Below are 15,722 nucleotides of genomic sequence, written 5' to 3' on the forward strand. Positions count from 1 at the left end.
AAGGCAGTCCAGTATGATTTCATTTTGGTATACATGTGTCCCAGGCACATACAGCCAGATTCTTTTGAAGAGTTGCATTAATTTGGTCTGCATTTGTCCCTTATTCTACGGGAGGATAGAGAAGTAGGAGAGGTTGGTGCTGCACTCAGGTGTCGCTTGCTGCAGCAGAACAGGGTGGAAATCCAGTGCTGGTATTCCTCAGGCTTACTAAGCTAGTTGTTCTCTTACGAGATTTATTATATCATTGATGGGTTTTTTGTTTGCTTGCTTGATAGATTTCTTCTTTCAAATAGAAATAGGTTTCCATAGGCATGGTAACGTCAGCACAAGCATTCGTGTCTCAGCCAAGGCCGGGTTTTGGCATGTTTTTTTGTCTTTTTCTCTTTAAGACCTAGGAGTTGGAAGTGATGCTGGAAAACTTCCTCCTGGAAAGATTTGTGCAGGCAGTGTCAGAGCCAAGTAGGCTTTCAGGGAAGATTCTCGTATAATCAGGCTTGTGCAACCAGTAAAACCCCATAATAAGCCACACACTACTCAATGCTTCACACCGTCTTGCAGCCCGCTCCTCATTTGTACATCAAGACTTCCAGGAACAATCATCTATGTGAAGTGCTACCTCTGGGTAGCTAGGACCAAAGCCAGCAACGGTTTTTAAGGGAATGATGGTGGAAGGTCCCTCCCAACGTCGTGCTGCTCCAAACCTTGATGTGGAATCACCTGCTAATGCTTGTCAACCACGGGGAAGCCAGCAAGAGCAGCATCTTTGGGATGGCAGAATCTTCTTCTCCCTCATTTTAATAAGCATTTTGCATCTTCATCAGTGCAAGTGCCAAGCACCTGACTTGCTCTCCAAACAAGCGCCAGGGAGTGCAGTCTGTGGTCATAGACACTATTCTCGGGTAGAATATAGCAAAATCTCTCTTTGGGATGCTACTCCAGAGCATGCTGGGATGGCATTTGACTCATGTTTCCTTTGCATTTAGTTACCACAGCACATCAGTGCTATTAGAAACCCTGAAACGGTTGCATTTGGCTTTCCTGCCTTGCGGTGTTTTATACCTCCAGACAGACAATCCTGCTTACTCTCAGAACACGTACAGGCTCTTCTGCCAGCAGGTGTGCTTGTGTGGAAGTAATCCAGATGGAAAGAAACATTTTACTCCACGTACTGTCTCAGTTTTAATCCAGCTAATTTCCCTCGCCTTCCCTACCACAGCACAAGGGAAGAGTCGCTGCAAGGTTGGGAACAAGTGGCTAGGACAGAGCTGGCCGTCTCCTCTGGGCACCAGCCAGCATCTAAATGGCAAGCGCAAAATGCACAAAATGGAGATGTATCAGCCTCTCTGCTTGGGGGACTTACCTTCTCCTTGCCCTCACCAGGCCCAAGCTGAAGGACACTTTTTGTCTTTCCCTATTCTTGAATTTGGTCATTATGCAGACTGTCAGGCGGGGAGTCCAAACAAAAGTGTCTGCAGCAGAATGGGAGGACGACCAGTATCAAACAGTGTCTGTTTGGTTACCTTCCTGTTTTTTGCTATGGTCCCAGTTGCTCTAACTGCCCCCCCCCCCCCCCCATAGACACACGCACACACACAGAGGCAGGCAGGCAGGTTTGCCTTTCTTCTGAGCTTAAAAAACCCCAAATATCTCCTTCCAAAAGCAAAGAACAGAAACAAAGTTTAGAATGTGTTTTAGGGGGGGTTGAGGGGGGTGGTGGTGGCGGTGGTGGGTTTTGTTTCCTTTCTTGGTACCTTGAGATCGTACGAAAACAAACAACCACAAGCCCAAATTGCCACCCCTCTCCAAGACCTCAAACACATCCTAGCAGTGACTAACCACAACTACAAATGTTGTGTTGCTCAAAATAGCTACAGTCACTTGGCATTTATAAACCTCAATCACTGAAGGAAACACTTAGTACTAAGGATGGAGCTTCTGTCAGCAAACTTCCTATAAGGTTCCCATGAGTATTCATGAGAAATGAAAGCAAAGATAGGAAAACAACTCTGTAGGGTTTGGGTTTTTTTGCCCTATAAAAAGTCTGCCCACTGAGCATGTCTCCAGATAGGTGTAATAAGCTGTCATATAGTTGTAAAGTGTGATTTTACTTTTTCCTCCGTGATAGACAGCCCTGTTTGAAAAAGGCAACCTTTGTGGGGTTACAGGCGCTGAGACTTCAATTAAACATCAGTTTAATGAGGGTCTAGCTCAAGCACTCACAGAACGATTTCTTCCCAATGCTTCTCCTACCTCTCTGAACTCTTTCTTGTAAATGAAAGAGCTAAATTATTGGAGGTGAAAAGATTATCCTAAAGAAATGTCACAGTATCCTCACGCTGTCTGTGGTATCCACTCAGTGCTCCTAGAGTGCTAGGTGATCTGATATGGTTGTTCATACATTTCTGGGGAGATGGGACAAATGCTACTTCAAGGATAGTCACCTTTCTTTGCGCAGAGGTGTATTTGTGTAGAGACGGGACGGAGCTGGGGTCACCTTGATGGACCTGACATAGTCTGGGAGGCTCTTGTGCCATGATGTGTTTTGGCCTGTCCATACATTCATTCATTCTTCATTCTGGTGCATCTGGATTTACTTCTGATCTAGGTAGGTGATACAGCCCTGGTGAGGGGCTTTCTTGAAGCAATATGAACCATTACAAATCACAGGAAACAAGGCCATCTGATACCAAACGGCTGCTGTACAGCTCTTTGCACCATGTCATGGCAAGATTCTTTAGAGACCTGAGCCTGTGCAGAGACTTCCTTTTATCAGTTTCATCCTGTCTTTAGCTACTAGCTGTTTTTTCTGATTATTGATTGAACACAGCCTTTTTGATGGTCATCAGATTTACTAGAAGAGTAAGAGTAGTTCATACCTTCTTGTTAAACACATTCATTCAGTCTTTCTCAGAGACAGCCTGAGCCATCGCCTGTAGGTTGTGGGATTTCTATGTCATGACCAGTTTGGTATCTTCCTTCAGCAACAGAGGGTATTGCAAATACGTTATGTTTTTGTATGAATAGTATTCGTATATTCAGGTGCTTTTTTCATGGTAATCACTGGTACTATTCTTTAATATGATTTTCACAAAAACTGATCTGAACTTGTTCTGCTTCTAAAAATTTACTGTGGACCTCAGTAATCGGCAAATTTCCGGGAAGACGAAGACATTTGCATAGCAGAGGCTTCTCAGCATTCAGGAAAGATGTGCCCTCACTCCCTTCGTTCCCCTCTGGCTGAACGGTTTCTTTGCTCTCTGGTGAAACCAGAAAGTCCTTTTTTTGCAAGATGCTGCAAGTGAAACAAAGCCAGAATAACGTTACCGTCCAGAACCAGGACTGGTACCCCCTTGTGATGCTATGTGGGATCCAAGCAGTTGTTTCTAGCTCCAGCAATTGTGAAAATTCTTCTACTCTTTCTGCTACAACTTCCAGGCTCTTGAGATGTCCTCAGTATTCAAGGAAGCTTGTCTTCTCCTTTCTTAGAACAGAGGCAGGTGCATGTAGCAGCTGTACAAGAGATACGTACTTGTAAACTGCCCATTTTGGTGGCATTGACTGTGAACCTGAGGCTGTAGGGGTACATTCTTAGAAGTTATTTTCAACGGCAGTACCTAATGAATAATTCAGTATTAAATTCATTCAGCTAACTGTATATCTGTGAACTTTTTTCATCTTTTGTTAATACTTTTTATTTAATTTATAAATTTCCCATTTTTGATAATGCAGCTAGGGCTTTTCTTTCTAAGTGCAGCTATTTCTTTGTAATTTAGTGTCACACAGGATGCTAATCGAGTTTGTTTCAATTAGACTAATTGACAGCAAATTTGCCAGTTACTCCAGACATTAATTTATTAATGCAAATATTTTACTCAGATCTTATCAAAAAACAAAAAAACACATTAAACTGAACTGTGGCTTTTCTTTTTACTTAAGGTACTTTGTATCATGTCATTAAAACTAGATCGTCTACCTCCTTAAGGTATTTCTTTGAGAGATGCAGATCATAGAAGGCAAGCTGCAACAGCATTACAATATAATTACAGCAAAAAGTCTGTGACTAGCCAATAAACTGCTCCAAGTTAGTTTTCTTCAAAGCTTCTTTTGTCTTTAAAGAAAGAAGCATGAGAAAAATTATAAACGAAAAATACTGTTTATTTACGTTTGTATAGCCAATTATGGTACCTGTTAAGAAGCACTTGAGCAACTGCAGACCAAATTTCAGCCCTGATAGACATTTATCCAATAGGTAAAAATGTAAGTGAAGAGTATGTTTTCAGCAAAGATCCTGGGAGCTTTCAGGAAGGCACAGCGCTTTATCTGCTGCGTGCAAAATTGCATATACAGAACATCACCGAGTGACTGGTATTAGTGAATTGGCCCAGTCGCTGCTAGCGTTAGCAGGGAGCGAATCACCAGCGCTGTGACTTTGTCCCTTCCATGTCGGATGTGTAGCGATACAAAAAAATGGCTGCGGTATGTTTTTTGGGGAAGCAGCAGTAAAAAAAAAAAAGCAGCTTACATAAATTATACAAGGGAAAGAGTACAGGAATAAAAACACAAGTATTACAAGGCATGATCCTAGCCGGTGACCTTTACTAATGTTTTTATGTGTTTTGCAACTCACACTTGGATCTAATGCCTTGTGCTGCTACGTCGTGATGGGTAAATAAGGATCGTGCTTTTCCTAAATTGATGAAAATTTGCAGTAATAGAAGTAAAGCTGAAATGAGAACCTGCATCTCTGATGAAATGAAAACCAGTCTCAACATCTTTGCCACTGCTTTTTAAGAAATTACGTAAGTGCTGCCCCTCTGGGCTCTGCTGGACTGCTCTCAGTAGTCAGTCTCTGAGCGCTGTTGTGGTCTGTAGTGAGACCCACCAAAGAGTCCGTGGGGGTCAGGATACAATGAGGGCCTTGCTCTTTAAACAGGCCTTCATCAAGAGCTCTTACAGAAAGAGGACATGCCTGTTTGCAGAAGTTGATAAAACCGTGATTGTTATTTGCACTGCAGTGGCTATGGCAATTTAAAAACACCATCTGATGTTAGGTTTTAATACAGGATTTTTGTTTTTTTAATTTTTAACTTCTTTGACTGGCAGAACCTATGGCTGACTCAAAAAGTATTATCTCTGTTTCATAGGAATATTGTTTGGCTTCTCCAAGTCCTTCCTTACATTGTGGATCTCCAGTAAAAATTGAGTGCATTTGATCAAAAATTTCCTTCTGACTTTAGCTTTGGAGTAGGACCTGAGATGCTGAAAACCTTAACTATCGTGTCGGTGTTATTAAATAAATAAAATGGAAGAACAAATCCTATCCCTCTCATTATTTGTGAGTTAGGCTGAATGAAGTAAAATCTCAGGTTTGCATTACAGTTTTTAATGGTGGTTTTAAGTGGAGCCCTCATTCTGAAACTGATAAATTACATGTAACAAATCTTTTAAGCAGATTAAATCACTTTCACTAAAGTCAGGTTTAAGTTATATAAATTTCTTAGTTCTGGAGAGACAGTGTCAGAATGGTTGTAAGTAATTTAAGAGAAGAGAAAGACGGAGTATGCAAGAGGGCTGGTCCCTTTGCTCAAAGCTGAAGCCCTGCGTTTTATCTGCATGTCGCAAAGCAGCGACAGCTTGCTCGGCTGGGTTAGGCATTCACCGTGGCGCTTCTGAGCCTAGGATGGAGCTTGTGTAGTCTTTGCATGTGGAGTTACATGAACACTGTAGCACGGCACGTAAGCAAAAATAATGAGCTGATTAAGGAGTGTGTGGATACCTGTCAAAATGTACAGTCCCGGTGACTCTGGGATATCTCAGATGTTTTACCTACATATCTGGCTCCATTTTTCAATGTATATGTGTGTGTGTGTGTGTATTAATATTTCAATAAATAGATATCTACAGAGAGAATGTATTTCTAAAGAAAATCAATGCTATTTCTCTTTTAGTTAGGAATATCCTGAAATTACTGTGCATTTTCATTTCAAGGGTCTTTCAAGGATATGGCGGTTATTCTCTAAGTCTGTTCAACTGGTTGCAGAATTCAGGCTTGTTCTAAATAGACATTACCACTTCATTAGCTTCAGAAATGAACTCTTTGGGAAAAGATGACTCAAGTAAGATAAAGTAATGTGAAAACATAATATGGGTATACATTTTTATAATAGCCTGTGAATGTGCTGTAATCCATATTCTGTATTTTACTAAATAACTGGTCACAGTTCATTGCGGGGGGGGGGGTCTCTTATGCTAACATACTTTTATGCCAGCATATCCTTTCTTTGCTAGTATCAAGACCCTTTTTTTCCAGCTGTTTACAGGAGAGGAGGAGTAGCTTAGTGAGAAAGGCAGTCTCGTCTGCTGGTTGTCAGGAGACCACTGTTTTTCCCGAGACTTACTGAATGACATTTAGCAAGTAATCTTCTCTTTTCCCCTCTTATTGTAAAATGAGAATAACAGTATTTCCAGATGTCATAGGGATGCTGTGAGGTTTAAAAACTGAAATGCTAAAAATGATGGGGGGTCTAGTAAGTAGGACTAGTTAGCACAAAGTACCCAAGACTTCTGTAGTTGAGAAGAGGAGGCACTATGGCCACATATCTTTCTAATGTGGCTAGTTAAACTATTTTGGAAGAGGCTGTAAGCTTTTTGAAAGCAAAGTTCAAACTCTACAAATATAAGAGTGTTGTGTGTGAGTCACGTTACTGGAAGCAACAGCTATTTGAATGGTTCGTAAGACTTTTTTGTGGACTCTGTGCTGGTATTCATTTTTAAGATAATGGCATTCTTGTTCAGGTAGACCAATATTTGGATCCCACCACTGCAGTGAAGATAACAGGACCCCCCAGAAAGTGTCCTGATGTCATGTTGAAAAAGAATAACTGACGCATAAAATTGTAATTTGTAAAATGCATCAGCTAGGCCTTGATTTTAAGTCTGGGCAGTTATGTCCTTGTTGATCAGGTCAAATACAACAAGTAACAGTCTCTCCTTCAAAGGATGCTGTTTTGGTTTCGGACAAGGTGGAAGAGATGGATGAAAAAAGATATGGATGAATAGGAAGAAAGCAAGGATGAGGTAACACTAACAGGAGTATGCATTTATAATAGACAGCTGGCATTCAGCATTCCTAGATAGGGAGAGCTTTTTATTTGTTGTGCTCAGACCATAATATAAGGTAAATGGTGACATGAGGTGATGGTGTACAGCGCTTTTGAGTTTTTGCAGAAGTACAAGCGTGTTGGTGGCGTCAGTTGGTGACAGTGATTCCTCTGCCTTGTAGCAGTAGGTACCCACGGAGGAGATGATCCTTTCTGAAGAGTTTCTTTTGTTTTTAGAGGCAGGGAAAGGGATGAAGAAAATGGCTTAATGCCATTTAATGTGAGAAGTAATTTCATTTTCTTTCCTTAGTAACCCTAAAAGAAGAGGTCATCTCATCTGCCAAAGTACATGATGCGGCTTTGTTTCAGAGGTGTTATGTGGCATGATGAGATATATATTTTCTAACTGTGCAGGTTATATTTTTTATAATTAAAAATATTTTAAATTTTTCTACTATTCTCATAGTAGTACTTCTCATGCTGGATTTAAATTGGGATCAACATGCAGAATTTAATTGTATTATATAGTTCTTTAATGACATTTGCATTTGTTCTTATTTGCAAGCACATTTTTTTAAGAATATGATGTCCCTTTCCCCTAAATGTCTGAGATACAGAAAAAACTTCAGTGCTCAATGATGTCTTATATATATCAGAATGAAATATGCTATGGTCGTTATTACCTTCTGATTAAAATTGAATTGAATGTAATAATGACCTTTGGGAAAAAGAAACAGTGATCTATAACACTAGGTCATGCTATATATTGTATATTTGTGTTGTCTAGACAATATATTGCTAATAGCAACTGTATTGGGCTCAACATGAAATTAGCCTATAAAATTAAGACTTCATTTTACCTGCAAGAGAATTTAGCATACTCTGTCTCCTGCGAACCAGTGTTGTCTGACAAGTGTCACCTTCTACGAAAGTGTGTGAGTTCCCTTCCCTCCCTAACCCCCTGTTTAACAGCTGACTGAGATAATTGACTTCTACATTAACCCCCAGATGTGCTCCTTGAAGCGCCGTTGTCCACCTCTGGGACTAATCTGCTTGAACTTTCTCCTGGAAGTCATTTTCCTTAATTACTTTGTATTGCAAAAGTAACTCCATATTTTGTTTAAAAATTTTAATAATGTACTGTTTAGCATCTTTATGGGAAAATGTGCACGTGTCCTTATTTGTGTGTAAGGGCTGTTTATGAAGTGCATACATGCAGCAGGCAGTCCGCGGAAGGGGGAAGGTTGTACACTTTCGCCTTTGATGGAGGGTGGTAAAACGAGCCAAGTATTACAAGCTAATGCAGCACAGCGTCCTCCCCACAGCAGCTCTCTTAGTCCACATGCTTGATGGGATGCCTGTTGCAGCTGAATTATGCTTTAATTTTAACAGTGGATGACTTAACTGCTTTGAAGTAAATAACTGGGTTTGATTTACAGTCTCAGCAGATTTATAAGGAGCCTTTGAATGTGCAGTTAGAAAAAAAGGCTGTTATAGCTATGTACCTCTATAAATCTGTCTTTATTGTTCAGCATGTATGCAGGCTACTGGGACCCCATTACAAGTTTACAATCATTTGGCAATGTGTTTGAAACTCAGTAATGCAGAAATTAGCAGCGTTATGGTTTTCGACACCTCTTACTTGTTTCTGACATGAGATTGGCAGCAGAAAATTCACTCCTTCATCCTCCAAAATCTTGATCCTCAGGATTAAAAGACAAGCCTATTCATCAGGCCATTATTTCACTGTTTCACGCTTCTTCCTTTTACATTTCATCTAGTGGCATCGTAACCAGATGCATGAATCATGATACCGTAACAGAAAATTTCACCCATTTTACTCATTCTGAAACTTGATGTACTGTGAGGTAGAATCATTTTACAATGTGAGGACAAGGAGAAGTATGCTAGGAAATTTTGACCAGATTTTGCTACCTTATTGTAAAATTCCTGGCAAAGGCACCAAGCCCAAGCATACCTGGGACCCAACATCATCCCATTTCCTTTGAATGCTCTGTAAGCAGAAGGATTTTTGTAAAAGGAAGGTGTAGTTTAAGAGCTTAGCTTAAGAGTCCAGCTTGTACGACTGTATCTTGTCGTCGGTGCTCAGATATTATTAATATGTGAGGACCGAAAAGGACCTGGTAGGCCAGCTTTTGTCACAGTCTTCTTGGAGTCTTTTGAAGTGTTTGGAACTACTAATTCCAAAACCACAAAGTCGTCTGACATTTCTGGAGTTGGATCTTCTCTTCTTGATATGTGGGCTGCATCTACTAGAAGAATAAAACCACTGTTTTTAAACTGAAAGAGAAATGCCCAAGTGGATGTGTGCCTGGTCTTGTTTTCTTCTGAGCTAGTCTGAAGCCAAATGCTTGAATCTCTGAGTGACTAGATAGGCTAGATCACTGAGAAAGCAGATGTCGCCGTGAGCGATCAGGATGCTTTCATTAAGTATTCATGATATTTGGATTATGATCATATTTTCTGAAACCCTTGAGTTTGGGGAAACTACTATTGTCTAATTGTTCACATTTACAGGTTTTAAAACCTTCTATCTTCTAATATCCTATAGGTTTGGAAGAATAGCAATTGTATTTGTAAGACAGTAACCCAATTTGTTGAAATTTAAATTACGTTACTCATCAAACAGAGGAAAGCTTTCTTTTCTTTTGAGGAACTTGAAGTCTGGATGCTTTAAAGTGCTTATTTAAATTAAATATATTTTAGGTTTTGCATTATACTCTTTACAAACAGTATCTGAGAGGGCTGATTTCTCAAAAGGATTAGATAGCTGAGGGCAATGCATTTGAAAAAGATAGATGGATATTTGTCATTTAATTTTTCATTTTTAAACATATTCAATAATCATGCAGGGTATGGTTGTTAAAAGCTTACTCACCAATATGTCTAGTTTATTGAATGGTGACATTTTAGATAAAAATCATGTTTTGTAAATGGAACTACCGACATAATTAGCCAAACTGCTGTCAATAGAAGAGGCCCAGAAAAATCTATGCCAACATAAACTTGCCCACACCACGGTGTCAGTATGAAGTTGTCTGGGCTGATAATTAGAAGCATTACTCCCCAAAGAGAGAGAGGCTCAGCAAAGGCGACGCTTGTGCAAGACTTCACAGCCTACCACTTAGGCGGGCTTTACCTGCACGCTGCCTCGGCTCACTCTTACCAGGGGCTTTAGGAAGAGGAAGGCTCGCTGCTGTTTGCCTTGTTGCTCAAAACTTGGCTTTTTACCCAGGCGGAGGCAAAAAGCCTATGTCTAAACTGCCTTCTCTTCTCCTCTGGAATGAAATTTGTTGGTTCCTTTGTACATATATAATTTCATCTCTGTTTTTTCTAAATAGATACTGAATTAAAAAAACAGATTTGTCAATGGCCAACACTTTTAGCACTTGCCTGCCTTACAACATTCACAAAGCCTCACCTGCTGCTATCTCAGCTTGCGTTCAGAAAGGTTAAACACCCTCCTAGCATATTTGTTGGAGAAGTGAAATGCAGATATGTGGGAAAAAATACACCCTGAAGACTCAGGAAACAGAGGGCAAGGCAAAAACTCTCAAATATGGTACCTCATTTTTGTAGGGCATCCCATGGTTTTGGTTTTTAAATTTTGTTTGACTTGTGCTGGAAACAGAAAATCCTTCCTTACTCAAAATAGAGAGAATTTAACTAAAATAGAGAGGTTGGCTGTTTTTGATTCATTAACCAGAAGTATACATGGAGTGTACCCATTTTTGGAGCATAGATTTCATCCAAAATCATGGATCTGAACATTCACTTAGAGGTTTCTAAGAAGGGCTGCAACTGCTTTAAGTTCCACTGTGTCGTTTGCTCAGACCACTTCTCACGTTAAAAACAAGTGATAGTTTTACTGAATTTCATGAATGGAGAAAACTCAATAATTTTTCTATTGCCAACCTTTCTTCAGCATTTGGAAAAAAACATCTATTTACAAAATACTTACTTTAATAGCCAGCACTTAGGTTGAATCCTTAGTTAGAATGGTAGTATAAATAGCAGACTATGGTGCTGTTTTCCTCTCTTTTCTGTTCACCGAAATCTTCCTGTGCAAGTCTTTATTTCAATTAAAATGACTATAGTAATGCATGCAGTGCAAGGTGCATGTCATCCAGTATGGTTCTGACTCTCATAAGCTGCATTTCTGCCATAGCATGTGTATGTCCAGTACCCTTTGAAGATTTAGCCATCCCATATTTAATGTAAAACTGCTGTTTTCTCTAAAGGTATAGTAGTATTTGCGTGTTAAATGAAAAAGTGTTGAGGCACACTTTTGCTGGCGCCCGTGCTCTATGTAATGCCATTAACTGCAATAAAATTTTGAATATATGATATCTTAACTATTCTTTCTGAAGTCCTTGAGAGGAAATACTGTTTTTCAGAAAGTAATAAAGAAAGGATGATCAGATTTAGCAGAAATACTCCAAGGAAAGCTCTTATTAAAATAGAAAAAACCCTCAAAAATATGTACAGTATTGCTCAGAATAAATATGTGTGTTTTCAGGAGCAGTCATTTCTTTTTAGAGACTTCTGAAACTGTGCAAATGAAAGAAAAAAAAGATTAATTACTTCGGAGATGTGAGTGGACTTGCCATCTGCACGTTGGGCTCCAATATATGAGTTCAGAAATAGGCATGAAATTAATTTGGTAACTTCTTGAGTACAAAAATGTATATTTAAAAATTCCCCAGTGCAACCAAAACCTTATCTCCTTGGTATACACTGCATTCAACTGAAGAACCGCTCAGAGTGGCTTATTGCATTGCTGCTAGCAAACCCAGAGATTAAAAGTTTCATTCCTACGAGCGGTATGTGCTAGCTCGGGGGATCTTTCCTGTAGAGGATGATTTTATGGGGGAGTGGACGTGAGCAGCTCCGTACAAACTGCTCTTGTGAGGAATTTGGTGTGTGCAATTCGCAGCAGAACCTGTGGCACAAGAAAGACAAACCAGCAGAGCAGAGGTGTCTAAAATACACAGCTTGGGTTTGTGACTGCCAAGTGGAAACGCCAGTGTGCATCGAATGTCCCGGTTGTTGTTGGGTGACAGCGAGGTACTGCCCCGGAAGGTTTATTTTCGAGAAACACCCTCTTTGCCTGGTGGGAGATGACGTGACTTTTGCTAGTTTTAAAAGCATGTCCTACATTTTGTGTGGACAAGGGAAAAAAATCCTCTTCCTCCTGGAGGGCTTGAATATGTCTCAGTGCATGTGACATTGGCCTCCTCCAGAGGTAGGATACTGCACTAAATGGAGCATTGCTTTATTCTGGCTCAGCATATCTTTGTAATAGCAGCTATCAGATGGGAAGAGGCATAATACTCACTTTGAATTAAAAGGAAAATGAATAGTGGAAGGAGAGAAATCTGAGATAGGAGAGACAGCAGTGGACTGTGTAATGGGATGGCTGTGATGGAAAAGAGCCAGTATTTATTCCTGGTATTTTATTGAGTAAAACTTGTTTACGTTATCTGCCTTTTAAAGGACAGCACGTGCATCTCCAAGTCTCTTTTATCAAATGAACCCTCACTTATTGTCTGTCACAAACGTAATGCTTTCAGTTTCTTTCTAAATCAAGTTTGCTTTATATTCTTTAATACAGCATGTATGTGATGGTGGCAACAGTTTCTTCTGGGAGTGGGGAAGAAGAACCCCTAAAAGCTCAACCTTGAAGGATGATAGAAATACAGAAAACTGAAAGTACCCCAAAAAAGTTTCTATGTGAAATGATATCACACCTGACTTATGGCAATATGAAAAAATTGTAACAGTACTTTGAAACTATAGTCATATACTGTATGTATATGTTTAAAATAAAAGTTTTTAAATAAATAATATAGAAATACCTAACATTCTATTTAAAAGAAAATAATTTTACGATAGTTATTAATTTAAGAATAACTAATTCTGTGTTATATTACACGGTGATGTGAATACAGTACTGTCAACAGGAATAGGAACTAAAGAAATTTTAGTTCAGTGACACTGATAAAGTTTTATCCTTCCTTTAAGAAATGCTTCTTTGCCCTTCTGCTTACTGTAACTAGGTACTGTAAGACTAGGCATAAGACAGGTAGATTGAATTACAAGAAAAATGCAGGATTTAGAATACAAGTACAAAAATTATTCTAGGCTCCCGCCCTGCAAAAAAAAAAAAAAAAAAAAGCAAACTTGTGCAGTCACTGTTTTAAAATGAAGTAGTAGTTGTGCTGGTAATTGTGAGGGTACACGCTTCCCCTTTAGCTGCTGGAGAAGGAAAACTCCTGGTTTCATCGTAACCAAACTTCTCTGCATAAGCACCATGCGGACCGTTAACTTCGATGCAACCCATTTTGGCAGTCGGATCAGAAATCTGGCAGCACGTGGGTGTTTCAGAGCTATAGAAAACCAACGTCTGTGAGGGTGAATGTGGCACACACACGTCTACTGCTGCATGTAGTGGTTTTAGACCTGCGTATCTGCATGCAGGTTTTTTCGATTTCTGTGAAGTTATTTCTGATTTGGCTTTAGTCCATTTTAAATATATATAATATATATAATTAAACAGATCTAAATAAACTATTACATGCATTATCAGTGTCCTATCTCCACCGTGTAATGGACATCCTGGAAAACTAACTGGAGAATTCCCGGGACTTCCTGCAGCTGCCTCCTCCGCGGGGATCTGCTGCCCTGCCCCAGCCCCTGTGGCCTTTCTCATTCCCTGTTTTGTAGGCGCACTGTCATTCAGTGATACCGCTTCTGAAGAGCCTGCAAAACACTTTCAGGAGGGCAAAATTTAAAATATTTTCCCAGATTACAAGCACATGTCTATCTTTTCACGTCCTTGAAGTTGTACCAGGACTTTCATACTTAAAAAGAAACATTTCTCTCAAAACAGTGGCTAAATCATTTGCCAATATTTGACTTGAGAATTGAATTACTTAGTATATACTCTCTAAATACCCTTGTAAACATTCTCGTCTTAAAAAAGTGCGAGTTCTTTAACTGAGTGCAGCATCTGTTCAGTGAAGCAGCTAGAAGTTCAATTATTTGTATGGTGTTTTCGCTTCTGAGCCTTTCTTTCGTCTTTTTGGCAGATGTGCAGCAAATAGCAATCGACTGGATCACTGGGAATCTGTACTTCGCGGATCCCGTCAGCGACAGGATCTTTGTTTGCAGCCCCAGCGGGGCGGTGTGCGTTACCCTGATCGAGCTCGAGCTGAGTAACCCTAAGGCGATAGCTGTTGACCCAACATCAGGGTAAGGTTATTTTTTGCATTACAAATTTTTTATTTTATATGATGCATGCTTATCTGCTGAAACACCCCATAATAATCTTTACATTTGTTTCTATGGCTTTTCACTTTCGGGCCACAGACTGATGTAACATCTACTTTGTTACTAGTTAATGCAGCGTCGTTTACACACCCCAGTGACTGCAAATCGTGTATCTGTTTCATGTAGGTGTTTTAACAACTGTATTTTCACTTTTATATTGAGCTATTTATATAGTAGCTATAACAAAACAATAATGCACTTGCAGCAAGCAGTTAAGACATTAATTAGAGTACATGATGCATAACTTTTCAAAACGGAATGAGAAATATAAAAACAATTTTATCTCTACCTTGTCATAAGTTTTTCTTTGCTTGGGTTTTCCTATAAATTGTGTTTCTAACTAGAATATGTGAAAAAGGAACTTTTTATTTCTTTATATTTTAACCCCTCGTTATCAGGAGTATTGGAAGTAGCTCTACGGAGTTTAGTTACACACAGAATTTCAGGACTTCGTGCTCTGCTTTAGAGGGTCATCTAAAATGATATGAATACATTGTGTTTGCTTTTTCTCTTCCATTGATACATTCAGCATCACTTGGGAATAAAGCCTTGCTTAAAATACAGGGTACTAAAAATCTTCCATTTTACAGCAGCCACCAGCTGGGAAAAGTTTTAAAGCAAATGAGGAAGTAAAAGTGTAGCTAAAGAGGAACGATGAAGTTAATTTAAAAACTGTAGATTTCAGTGAGGATTTTGAAACAGGGATTTTCTCCTTGTTTTAGTCTGTAAGTAAGTGGTTAAGACTGAAATGTCTGGTGGAATATATCCTAAACTGACATAAACCCCTTCTCAATAAATACAATAATGTTTACTGTAGAACAGCTTGTCATCCGTATGTGGACTTTTTTTACTCTTTATTTAAAGTCTGATTGAATATTAAGATGCATTATCACGACAACTTTAATTCTGACAAGAACAGCTTGCATGTAAAGTTTACTAAGAAGTTGTATAATGTAATTCTTGAATATAGCTGTATCTCCTTCTGCAGCAGATGGTAAACTTGCCTTGATCTGACTGCAGTGTTGTTTTAAAAGAAACAAATAAAAAATCATGTATAAATTGATTTTTCTGAAAGTTCTGATCTGAAAGAGCTTGAAGCTTTCAGATTTGCTAACAGCAGCCTTTTTTGTACATTTGCTTGTTTATTCTTTGCTGGATTTACTAGATGAGTTCTAAGCTTGTGATTAGATAATCTTATCTTTCAGGGGTGTAAGAACTGCATCCAGCACTTTGATTCTGCAAGGAAGGCTGGAACAGACCAAAAAAAAA

At 39.3% G+C, this 15,722-nt stretch overlaps 1 protein-coding gene across 1 annotated transcript in view; it reads left to right on the forward strand.

Moving 5' to 3' along the window:
* Positions 1 to 15,722, forward strand: part of LRP1B (LDL receptor related protein 1B) — a 750,266-nt gene that overhangs the window by 385,440 nt on the left and 349,104 nt on the right. The window contains exon 7 of the mRNA XM_064515494.1: positions 14,213 to 14,375. Within this exon, the coding sequence (XP_064371564.1) occupies positions 14,213 to 14,375 (163 nt within the window). The remainder of the gene's footprint in view (positions 1 to 14,212; positions 14,376 to 15,722) is intronic.

Source organism: Dromaius novaehollandiae, chromosome 7 (assembly GCF_036370855.1).
Source record: "Dromaius novaehollandiae isolate bDroNov1 chromosome 7, bDroNov1.hap1, whole genome shotgun sequence".
In the NCBI taxonomy this organism is placed as follows: Eukaryota; Metazoa; Chordata; class Aves; order Casuariiformes; family Dromaiidae; genus Dromaius; species Dromaius novaehollandiae.